The sequence below is a fragment of the Mytilus edulis genome, chromosome 6 (genome assembly GCF_963676685.1).
Source record: "Mytilus edulis chromosome 6, xbMytEdul2.2, whole genome shotgun sequence".
NCBI classification, from domain to species: Eukaryota; Metazoa; Mollusca; class Bivalvia; order Mytilida; family Mytilidae; genus Mytilus; species Mytilus edulis.
This window is the reverse complement of record NC_092349.1, coordinates 55,179,942-55,192,530: the sequence shown is the minus strand read 5'-3', so window position 1 is coordinate 55,192,530 and position 12,589 is coordinate 55,179,942. Positions and strand designations below refer to the sequence as shown.

The window sequence follows — 12,589 nt, the reverse complement described above, 5'->3', positions numbered from 1 at the left end:
AAAGATGCTGTTCATCGTCAGTTTCCTCATCAAGAACAATAATGTCTGTTTGTTCTGTTGCTATAGGTGGGGTTGGGGGTAACTTGCGTCTCTTGTTTTTTCCTATGTTGGAAGGGCCTGGTTGGGCTTCATCTACAGCTTGCGGTATATGTCTCCTACGCCTCTTGGTGACATGAGGTGGTGTTTCTGATGGCAAACTCCTCGACATTTCGGCTTCTTGTATCTGGGGTGAATCCACCTGTTCTTCGTCTGATTCAATATCACTCCCTTGGATGATGGTGATGTTGTGTTCTTTCTCATCGTCTTTGGTGGGAGGGGTCCAGGTTTTAAAGAGTGGTCTTGAGTACGTAAACTGGGGTGGACCTTGAAGATGGTAAATACTCTGTAACAGATCAAAGAAGGCAGAGTACATATTCTGCCTGTGTGCATGGTTGCGCCACACGATTTCTGCTAAATGTTGCTCGAAAAGATTTGTATTGGAACCATTAATACGGCGAAAATGGTCCTTGGCCAACTTCCATGCCCCTTCTATCCTATTGGTACAGCAATGCACAATCTCACCAGTCTCATTGTTCACATACTTCTGCTTGAATGTGGTTTTGTGAACCACAGTAAAATGTTCATAACCAATTTGATTAAGAGTCTGGTATGATGCCCACGAGTCGGAATAGATACGGGATCCTGGCTTCACATGTTTCTGTATCAGAGGAATCAGAGTATTGGCAGATCTGTTATCGACAGGGTACATCACCAGTTTATTGGTAGATCTTTCTATTAAGCCGAAGATCCAAATTCTAGTACCCGATGGCTTCCCCCGGTTGTATTTCACCTTTCTTCCAAATAGACTCTCGTCTATTTCCACCTCACCTTCCAGGACAGTACTGCTGTACTCACGGTACACATGCTCACAAAACATTTCACGAATGTAACTGGCCCAATTCACGGCAGTGTTCTTATAATCCATGTTAGCAGTTTTTGCACTCATTGACAAACTATGTCCTTCTAAATAGTATTTCACGAAAACTAGGAGATCTCGGACATTGAAGGATGATCGTTCAAAGAAAGAATACTTCCTAATACCAAACTCGTGACCATTTTTACATCGAAATGTAAATCCATCTGGTTTGTTGCTTCTTTTGTTAATTCGGCATATTTGGGAACAAACTGAACATTCAAGATCGTCAACCAATAGCCCCCTCCTACGTAACCATTCGAATACAACGGGATTTGATGAGCGAAATAAATTGGTAAAACTCCAAATATTGCCAAAATCTTGAAAGCCAATATCAACAGCATCATACTTCTGAATATCATAACTACCTTCGCCGTGTTTTTTCCTACGCCGCGTGTCTTGTGCCATTTTGATCAATGAATACGTACCTTAAATATTTCGCATTTTATACTTTCATGACTTAAAAGTATTCACTTTCTTATATAATATAACTCTCTATTGTATACTGTCATGACTTAAAAGTATTAACTTTCTTAAATAGTATAACATTTAAAAAAATACACTATACCTTCCTTCAAATCGATAATATACCTGTCCAATATCTTGATTAAAATTCTATCTAAAGGTATCTACGGAATAAACCTCAGCGAATAAATAAACTGATTTCCAGTTCACCTATAATTTTTCATTGTAACCATCACAATACCAACATGTATTAGTCAATTCAATAATTTATTTACCTTTCAAACAAGGTATAGTTTAAACTATCCCGTTTTATTTTTAAACATTTATTTTTTGTTTTTCCCCCCAAAAATATCTATACCCCTTTTTATATATAGTCTCCCCAAAAGAAAACCCTTTAAGATCGTTAATTATTGAAGAATTATAATATATTTATTAGTTATCATTTTTAAAATATAAAATAGTACTGTATACTGATCTTGAATCTGTCCCGTATCTAAAATAGTAGTATAATTATACTGATCTTGAATCTGTCCCGTATTTTTAAAAAGATATAGATACATTATTGTATAATTTAAGTATTTCTTCTCTATTTCAGAAAGAAAAGAAGTATATACTGATCTTGAATCTGTCCCGTATTTTTCAATATTACTATCTACCATTGTATAATTCTTTTATAATTCATTAATAAAAGTAGTATATACTGATCTTGAATCTGTCCCGTATTTTTAAAAAGATATAGATACATCATTGTATAATTTAAGTATTTCTTCTCTATTTCAGAAAGAAAACTAGTATATACTAATAAATAGTAGTATATTCTAATAAATAGAATAAAATAAAAGTAGTATATATACTGATCTTGAATCTGTCCCGTATTTTTCAATTATTATATATACTATCGAATACTTGTATGTGACTTCGTCTTCTATTTTCTTATATATTTTTTCGACGAAATGAAGTGATTTTTAATTATTGTGTCTAATAATGCTCATAATACGGGATAGAATCAAGATTATACTAATACAGTCGTATTTAATATAATTTTCAATTTAAAATCTTTCCTTTATTCCTTTTTTCACCAACCAATCACAAGTGATGTTAAATCAAGGTAAAATTTCTTCAATCCCGTAAGGGAGAGAAACACGATATAGCCGCACATCGTGACGTTGTAGACTAATTCCGTAAAAAGCATCAACATCTATAGTTTGCCTGGTTCGCGCTGTGCATTAGAAAGCCAGATCAAGCTAAAAATTTGGGATCATTTCAAGGAAGTTCTCAAGTATGTTCTCTGAAAAGCTCCAATTTATTTATGTACGTTTTCAAGAGAAAGATAACATTTTACATTTTAAACGTACAGGGCTAATGTATTTACCTACCGAACGATAAGAGCATCAGACAGTACAATCTCTGAAACTTTTCCATCACAATGAGTCTTCTGCTATAAATATCCGTTGTTTATAGATGGCGCGCCAGCTTAATAAAATAAAGTCTATTCCGATAAAATAAACGAAAAGTGTAACGTCGTCTAAAAATTGCCGTTTTGTTTGACAGGACGCAAATTTCATTTATTTTGTATCAATAAATATAAAACCATGTAAAAATTCTTTAAATATTCATTTACTTTTGCATCTAATTTATTTCTAACTCAACCCGGTAATTCTATTTGCAATTACGATAACAAGTGGCAATACAAAACGAAATATTGTATGACGGCAGATCGCAAAATTACGACGTTACTTTAGCGGACTACTTTGGGGAATTCGGTGATTTTTTTTTTACTCATATTAACATTTTCTACAGTATGCAAGAAAAAATAAGAGATGTGCTTAACTATTTATTAATAAACTGAAACAAAAACAATTTCGGGTACTCAAATAATAAATAAGAATTTTAATTGTAATCCTCTAAAAATTTCCCCCTTTTGCCCCAAATAGAAATTAATTTTACGTTGAAATCTAAGTGCAAAAGAGTAATAACAGCGTCTAAAAATATTGTTGTTCTGTGTATAGTTAAGTTTATTCAAAATTTTGACATTCCGTGTACAAAATATTTGTGATATATGGCGTTCTTTGACAGAGATGATTCCCATTTTTTGGTATTTTTTGCTTTTGACAAAAGCACAAAATTATTAATAAAGTAAAGAGTGGAATTCAGAACGGAGGATGATGTAAAGGTTTCGTATGAAACCCTGAACATAACAGAAGACGGCAGCGAAATTCTCGAAGACGTTTTCTATGATGGAAAAATCATTTTTTCAGGAGGTAAGTGTTTATTGTATTATAACTTGTACAGTATTTCATATTGACATTGTACACATATCGCAACAGTTTCTCGTATATGGTCGGCGGGCGGGCATTGGATGCTGTTCTATTGATGTATCCTTCACCTTTACGTTTGTTTAGATACCATAAGATGATTCCGCCAGGTAAACGTATTGGGCATTTTTTTAACTTCATAAATTAAACAAGCATTAGCCTTTCAAAAAGGGCTAGTCGACTCTTAGCTGATGAAAATGGAAAGTGCTCTCGCTTTGTAGATTAATTCATTTACTAGAATAGCCACGTGCATCAATCAACAAATTTTACCACACATGAGGTCACACGTTATGAAGTAGTATATGGCGTTTAACGTTGTTGTTTACGAAACTCCAGAAGATTCGACTATTCATAGATAAAAGTTACCTGTGTACCAATATCATGAATATGCATGATTAATGACCAGGCAAAATCTAATTGCTAAAATAGAGAGGACAAATCAGATACTCTACGGGATTGAGGGACATAATGTCATTTACTAGGTTTGGATTGTCCTAACCAATCAATAAACTTTGATTATTCACGTCTCGTAATATCTTCTAATCAGGTAGCAAGACAAGTTCACGCACCGACTGTCCATCGTTCAATTCTTAATCTCGACTCCTAGGAGTCGATAAGGAGTCGATAACAAAATAGAACTTAATTCAACAGACTGAACATTACCGTCAGTTTGTGGATATTTTGAATTATGATCAATTTAATATTGCGTGAATACATGTATGGAGTGTTATGTATTATGTTCTATGCTCATTACAAGGAACACAGAACGGTTTAAAAAAAAAAGGATGTGGTATGATTGCCAATGAGACAATTATTCACTAGAGACCAAATGACACAGACAACTACATGTAAAGGTCACCGTCCGGCTTTCAACAATGAGCAAAACCCATACCGCATAGTTAGTTAGTTTTATAGTATGACATATATATCATACCTGACTTAACGACATCTTCGATCGGAATAGAATACTTTTTTGCTAAATATCCTAATACAGAAAATATAACTGCACCGGCTAAGATGCTTGATCCTTCACACACAAAGGTTAGAATACATGTATCTCTGTAATATACAAATATAAGAGAAGTTTAATTTCCTAGCAATAGGTTTGTTTTGAAGAAAATAATTTATAAAAATGACATAATATTAAATGCATTAAGCAATACACACTTCATTTACTTGATTTGTTGATTGTTGATTGCTTAACCAGTGGCAAATATTTGATGCATGTTCAGCTCAACCTTCTAGCATTAAAAACATGACATTAAATGTATGTTTTATCATAATACGTTAATTTGATTGGCTAACAGCAACCTCGTGTCATTATGAAATCAACCTTCATGAAATGTAACAATCATGACGACACAAACTTCTACAATAAAATGCGCATGCAGATAAATAGAATAAAAACTTTTTCATAATCCTATAAAAATATTTATGTAATTATAAGTATTAAATGCGTCTTTTAGTAATCGTATAGGGTTGTAAAAGCGTTGACCGAGTTACCGCTTTGGTCAACGCTTTTCCATTCCAATAAATTTACAATTCTTAAATGAGAATCGTTTGTACAAATATTGTAAGATATCTTACTAAATAAAAGAACTATTTCTGTGAAGTGAAAAAAAATGTACTTACCGGAGAGTGTTATTGTGAAATTTATTAAAACTAGAAAATGCATACAGGGCACCATTACTTATGCCCAAGGAATAAAATACTTGAATTGCAGCTGCTACCCTCACCTACAAAAGAGAGGGGCATTCAAACTCATAAGTCGAAAAAAAAAATCTTCTTCTTTTCTGCATCTTCCTCCTGTTATAATAAGGAGCACATCCAAAAGGATTATAAAAGCTGGGCTTAAATTACACTAATACAATATCCGTGTAATACAAACTGACAACACAACAGTTCGCAGAACATAACATTGAAACAGAAAGACTGAGAAACACGAACCCCACACAAAACTGAAAGTTATCTTAGCTGCTCCGAAAGGGTAAGCAAATGCTGCTCCAATTATATTAATGATAGTAATGTAACACTTGAGTTTGATCGTTATATGTATTTAGTGCGTGCCTGTATAGCATTTCGTCGTTGTTAGAACATTTTATTGGATAAACAAATAAACAATGAGGATTTAGCATCATTGTATTGTATTTACATTTTGTCGAACTTGTTAGGTCCGTATGAAATGTTTGCCACTGGACGTTAATCATTCGTTCAAATATCAAACTTGTTAAACTGTCCTGCATTTAAAAGTGTTTGCTTTTGACTGTGATTTTTATTAAAAACAAATCCCATCTTTAATCATCATCGATTGTTTTGGAACTTACCATTGTGTTATAATGGCAATTGATAGAGAGAAAAAAACAACCCAAAAACGGAATACCTTGAAAGTTTACAGACCATCCGACCTTCTAAGTAATGACTCGTATATTATAAAAGTTTTGAGGACAAAGATAAGTAGCTGGCCTTTGATTTCCCTAGAGACATCACCTTCTAATAAATTGTATACTAGTATATGTCAACAGAATCATTAATTTCTTTGTTTTAGGTCAACTATCGAATGAGTTGTTTTGCCTCAAAGAAATGGAACCTAAATTATCTATCGCCTTGACTCTCCGTTTTGAATGTATCCTGTCGTAATTATTTCGTCATTGGAAAGTTAAAAAGTGTGCATTTCTATGGAAAGATCCAAAGAGAAGCCGGGAAAGAAGTATTTGAAAGTTGTATGGGAGGCCAAATATCTGCCCATATTCAGCTCTCTCTGGCTCTAAATTTCATTTTATTCTTCAAAATTCTCTCGTTATCCATTCAATAAAGCAACCATACTACACTTATTATATATATATCACGTTTAATGGAGACTAAGATGTTTCTTGGTTTTTCCTGAGGGAGCTGAAGTGCACCGAGAAGACCCCGACCTTGGGCATGTCAATTGACATCCTAGTCTATCGGAGGCGAGCACAGGTGCGGAGTTCGATCTCAAAACACCAGACTGACAGGCTAGTGATACATGTACAGTAGTTTGACTACTTAGACCACTCGGTCACCGATGCCATCTTTTAGTAAATAATACTTACTTCAAATGTGAAGGCTTTTGCAAAATTTGGTTTAAAAAAGAATACTATGCCATCTACTGAACCGTCAAGGGTAAGTCCGTGAACCAAAAATACAAATAAAAGTATATATGGAAGTATTGCTGTCACATAGACTATCTGCAAGAAGAAAAATTGAATTAAGATCATAATATAAAACAAATCCAATCAGCTCGGTATTGTGTTCAGGATATTTTCGTGGAAACCTACAAAGTTTTACAATTTAAACGAACAAAATAATTGACAAAGCTTTGTTTTTTATGATGTGTTATGCTCAAATATTGAATATGTAAAAAAAAAAAACATTTACGATAAACATAAAAATATATTAGTGATTATTTTATTTTTAAACATTCTTTTGATTAAGATAGTATACATGCAATAACAACTATTCTGTAATTTAAAAGACCCAAGACATTTTTGATTTTACAAACCTTGCCAATGCTTTTAACGCCTTTGATAACACACAGCCCGACAACTAACCAGATGAAAAAAAAACACAACATCAACTTCCAGTTTATAGTTCCTAATTCACTGATCCCAGAAGACATCTGGAGCACATTCTCCCTGCAACATATGTAAAAGGTTGATAACATAATTATTAAACAAGTAGACTTATTTGTTTAGGGGCCAGCTGAAGGACGCCTCAAGGTGCGCGACTTTCTCGCTGCATTTAATACCCATTGGTGGACTTCGGCTTTTGTCTGCTCTATGGTTGGATTGTTGTCTCTTTAATTGACACATTCCCCATTTTTATTCTCAATTGTATGATAACATTTCACAGATAATAGTAGATATGCTCCTAAATAAATGTAGTAACTCAAATCCCGTCCACTTTTCTCTAATGTAACATACCTAATCAGACTTATTACCGGGTTTGTACTTACATGAGCAACACGACGGGTGCAACATGTGAAGCAGGAGTAAGTTATTATCGACATGAGTTTGAATGCCCCTCTTTTATCATTTGCTTCTCTTCTACAATCCTAGATTACTAATGTTGATTTCAATTCAGTAGTCATAATTAACACGTTTCTAATTTCCCAATTGCATTTCAACTTTATTTTACTATGGAGTTGATTTTCTGTTTCTTTTTTCAAAAAATATGCTTTTTCTATATTATATATAATATTACCGCTCAAACGCTACTTTGTCGGCAATAATTTAAGTTGATTTCAATCACTGGTAAATTTCTATGGCAAAAATATAGTCCTATAGAAGAAATTACTACTTTTTACTCGTTTGATTGATTGATTGATTGTTGGTTGCTTAACATCAAGTGATGTACTTGTTTGAAGCATGATTAATATAAAACCGCTTTCATTTATAACGTCATCGTTACTTACAAAAAATAGGGGGTTCCCAGGTTTGAGCAGAACATTGAATACGTTAACTTGGTTTTTACCCTGTTATCATTTATCATACTAGGTAAATGTCAGTTATTTTACCTCCAAAATTCTTCCGGTGCTGTAATCCAAGATCCATGTGTGGTACAAACAACAGTCGTGTTCACTGAACTTGCATTGTACTGTTTATAACTTGTTACATCATCAGTCTCATTTCTGGTCATGTTTTGGTATTTAGACTGACATTTATACCCTTGATGCGAAATGCAATTGGGACTGTTCCATTCGTTATCACAGGTTGTCCAGGGTAGGGGACTAACGAATGAGTGTCCAATATAATACAATATCCAGGCGTTGATGATAGTATAAATGACACCATAAAGAAAGATAACTGTTGTCATGGAATATCCTACTCCTAAAATGAAAGATGAGGAATCTTTATCTATCAGTACAGAAGGGGGATAACCTATCTCCGGACGTCGGGATTTGGCTTTTCAAGTTGTAGGAATATTGGATATATTGAATATTTATCCCCTCGATACACCCTTTCAATATAAAACAAAAAAAAAATCACTTTGCTGAGAAGTTCTATGTTAAGGATGTTCGCTACTCTGTTAAAAAATAACAAGCTTTTTAAAACACTATATTTAAATGATAGCAAAATAAATAAGGAAACTAAAAAAGTAGAAAAAAATTGAGGGTCCGTGTGCTCGTTTTCGAGATATAAACCATTGAAAATTTGGCGGGAAATAATTCTCTCTAGAATTTTCATATACTTAACATTGGCTCCTTATTTGTTTCAAACACTATGAAAAAATAACAAAGAATTTTATAAAATTTTGAAATAGGGCTTTTTAAACTTTATGCAATAAAATTATGAAAAGAAAAGTAGGGGTTAGTGGGCAAAATATTTTAATGACAATACAAGGATAAAACCAGAGGATTCCGTAAATCTGGCAAAAAATCAAAAAATGGAGGAGCAAACATCCTTAAGGTGTTGCTGAAATAATAGAGAACAAAAACACATTTGAACGATTGTGTTTTTGTTCCGAAGTTGTTTTGTTGTTATACAAAGTAACATCCTTTAAATGCATTCGTATACCCATCGGTTAAGGATCTGCTATCCCTTTCGGAGCACCTGCATAAGGTCAGTTCCCCTTTCTTTTTATGGGTTCGTGTTGGTCATGCTGCAGTATTGTTGTCTATGTTGTATGTTTTCATTGTTTTTGTTTTGTTGTTGGTCTTTTATATATATATATTTTTGTCATGACGTTGTCAATTTATTATCGACTAATGAATATGAAGGCCGTACATTGACCAATAATGGTTTACTTTTATAAATTGTTATTTGGATGGAAAGTTTTCTAAAACCACACCACATCTTCCTATATCTTTGAATTTCCGTTAGGTATTTTGTTACTTTCAGTTAGTGGCGCTAATAAGAAATATCAATATTTGTCATAAATAGCGACATAAAGCAGTCGCCATTTTGCATAACTATTAATAATTATTATACCCAATCGGCAATCCTCGGTTGGATCTGATACTCTCCTTCTATGTTAGATGAAATGAAGGTACGGAATCGGCCGAGTTGTGATGAATGGGTCGATACCGTTAACAATGAAACAATTGTGAAATATGTTTTTGACACTCTGATTGGTCCCAATGTTACGAGAAGTCAGATATGATGCAACAAACGTAAGGGACAATCATTCTGAATTGGTCAATTAATGGTGTTCGTAACATCTATGTGCTTACCTTTTAGTAATGGACAAACATTCAGAATTTGTCGATTAATGTTGTTCGGAACATCTGTGCTTAGCTTTCAGTAATGTACAAACATTCTGAATTGGTCAATTAATGTTGTTCGGAACATCTGTGCTTAGCTTTCAGTAATGTACAAACTTTCTGAATTTGTCGACTAATGTAGTTCGGAGCATACATTGTATATGCTTACCTTTCAGTAACGGACAAACATTAAATACATTTGTACATCCTTTTCCTAAAAACTGCCCAACAGATGCTTCAAGAAAGAAAATTGGCAAGGAAAATGTCACTAGACACACGATGTACGGTATTAGAAAGGCACCTGAAAATATATATTTTCAAATATCATATTACAAACAATATACCGTACTGTCGAAAATAAAACAAGTCGATATTGACCAAACATGACATGACCAAAGAACAGACAAGAGGATTTTATAAAAAGAGGAAAAAACTATGTATAGTTCAAAAAGTTCCTCATAAACACCGCTTTTGTTTTTTATATTACGTTTACCACTTTTTATTTTTTAAACAAATTTCGTTGAGTATTTTTCAATAATGTGTTCAGTCTTAATAAAAAGGAAGACACTGATCATTACTTGTTTGATTGCAGGTTTGACAATGTGCTATATTCTAACCTCCTCCATTCTTCATGCACACGTACGGAAATCGCCACAAGTTACCAAGTCCAACACTCCAACCCATGACTGATAAAATATAATCCATCTTATTTGTCCATTGCCCTCGATTTAATCCTTCTTCTACAGTTGTTGTCTTTCTTAACGGCATCTTTAACATCTATGATATGAATACAAGCCAGATGTGTGCTTTAATACATTAAAACAACAATCAACTAAAATAACCGGAACATACTTAGAATGAATAATAATGTAAAAATATTCATAATAAAATAATACAGTACTATAGTCAGCGTTAACTTTTCCCCCCGCAATCAGCCAAATATTATACAAATAACATGTATACAAAATATATTTTTGCTTAATTTGTAGTTGAACAAAACCTGCTGTAATTCCGTTTCCAAAGTTAACGATAATGTGAATGTTTTTTTTTTGTTTGTGTGACAGTTCCTTTTGGGGTCATCTTCGCAGTCTGCAGTATACATGTACGTTGGTTCTTTTAAAAAAATATCAAATATATATCTATTTTGAATTAAATAACCAAACCTTAACGTGCATGGTGTTATTGCAGAATAAAAAAAATATATATATAATTATTATGTGGCCATTGTTGAAAATTTAAAATTTAGTTGTTCTTGATACGAAACAGTAGCTAGAACTTCATTTTGTACTTAACTATTTATGATAATAAAATCGTCATAGATACCAGGATTGAAATTTTGTATTTGCGCCAGACGCGCGTTTTGTTTAAAAAAGACTCATCAGTAACGCTCGAATTAAAAAAAAATATAAGGTCAAATTTATTTGTGTTCTATGTAAAATGTATTTTAAAAAACAATTCCACCGGACGTTCTGAATAAACTCATCATAGGTATCAGGATTGAAATTTTGTATTTGCACCAGATGCAAGGTTTCGTCTACAAAAGAGTTAAAAAGGCCGAAAATGTACAACAGCATCAATAAAGTGAAGCAAAGTAAATATATATATAAAACTTACCTGCTTTTAAGCCTCGTGAAGACTAATCAAACGAAGTTATTGAGCATAGCGAAATTGTCGTATATAAAAATTGTTGAATAAATTTACAGTATTTTTAAAAAGAAGTCAAGCATTAGTGATGCTAAACAGAAATAATATTCTTAAATTATGTCGATAAAAATTTGGTTCTCCATCAATTTATTCATTCAAATTATAATAATTACCAAAAAATAAAAAACAAACAAATTATAACCAAAAACTATAACAAGTGTAAATGTTTTTTCTTGTTTATTCAAGCTTTACTGGTAAATATGCATTTCACCATGTTCATATTCATAATACATTTCATAAAATTTTAAATTATACCCTAACAATTATACATTTTCAAAGTCGGTTAACTTACCAGAACGAAAAACGATTATTTGGTAGGTCAAACAAGTGTACTGTCTAGTCTAACTGTAAACTGCAGTATGTCATGGTTAGTCTTGTTTTGTGTAAGTGCTACAAAACTTTCATTATTATTTTTCTTTCAAATTTTTAGATTTATAGTGTACAATACGTGTAGCTAATTGCAAAAGCACATACACGTTTTTCACTGTAGGTGAGGGTAGAAGAGAAATCAAGCAACTGACCTTTTAATTCAAAGTACTGAAGTACTGAACATCGGAAGTCTGCAAGTTCTTGTGGATGGTCACTAGCACTTGTCTCAGAAAAACAAAATCACAGGTTTATGTACAGAGATATATATTTTTTCTGAGACAAGTTCGCGTGTGTACATGTATGATGAATAAATGACGGGGAATTCAACCTCATCGTGATAACCATTATATTGTAGTGATACAAATCAGTATAGTCTGGTTTGTTGTTATATATCATATTATTATTTGTATATAACAGTAACATGTATATAATGTTCATCCATTTGAATATCATTTTATTCTACTTTTCTAATAATAGTGCAGTGCAAGTGCATGGTGGTCGCTCTGTTGTAATAATTCGACAGCTGACAGCTTTAGAATCAGGACTACTAGGACCTAAGCA

General features: G+C 32.9%; 1 protein-coding gene across 1 annotated transcript; it reads right to left on the bottom strand.

Annotated features, from left to right (window-relative positions):
• Positions 1 to 3,254: 3,254 nt before the first annotated feature.
• Positions 3,255 to 11,645, bottom strand: LOC139526495 (sodium- and chloride-dependent creatine transporter 1-like). Its single transcript, XM_071321646.1, has 9 exons — positions 11,570 to 11,645; positions 10,573 to 10,732; positions 10,125 to 10,256; positions 8,270 to 8,582; positions 7,256 to 7,388; positions 6,807 to 6,941; positions 5,365 to 5,468; positions 4,667 to 4,791; positions 3,255 to 3,262 (listed from the first exon to the last, which is right to left on the bottom strand). Exons 2-9 carry the CDS (start codon positions 10,730 to 10,732, stop codon positions 3,255 to 3,257), a joined length of 1,110 nt encoding a protein of 369 aa, XP_071177747.1. The 5' UTR covers positions 11,570 to 11,645.
• Positions 11,646 to 12,589: the final 944 nt, after the last annotated feature.

Excerpts from the sequence above, each read along its gene's own strand:
- LOC139526495 (XM_071321646.1), bottom strand. The coding sequence starts at position 10,732 with ATGTTAAAGATGCCGTTAAGAAAGACAACAACTGTAGAAGAAGGATTA. Across the intron at positions 10,257-10,572 it reads GTGCATGAAGAATGGAGGAG|GTGCCTTTCTAATACCGTAC; the intron begins GTTAGAATATAG and ends ATATATTTTCAG. Across the intron at positions 8,583-10,124 it reads TGTTTGTCCGTTACTGAAAG|GAGTAGGATATTCCATGACA; the intron begins GTAAGCATATAC and ends CTTTCATTTTAG.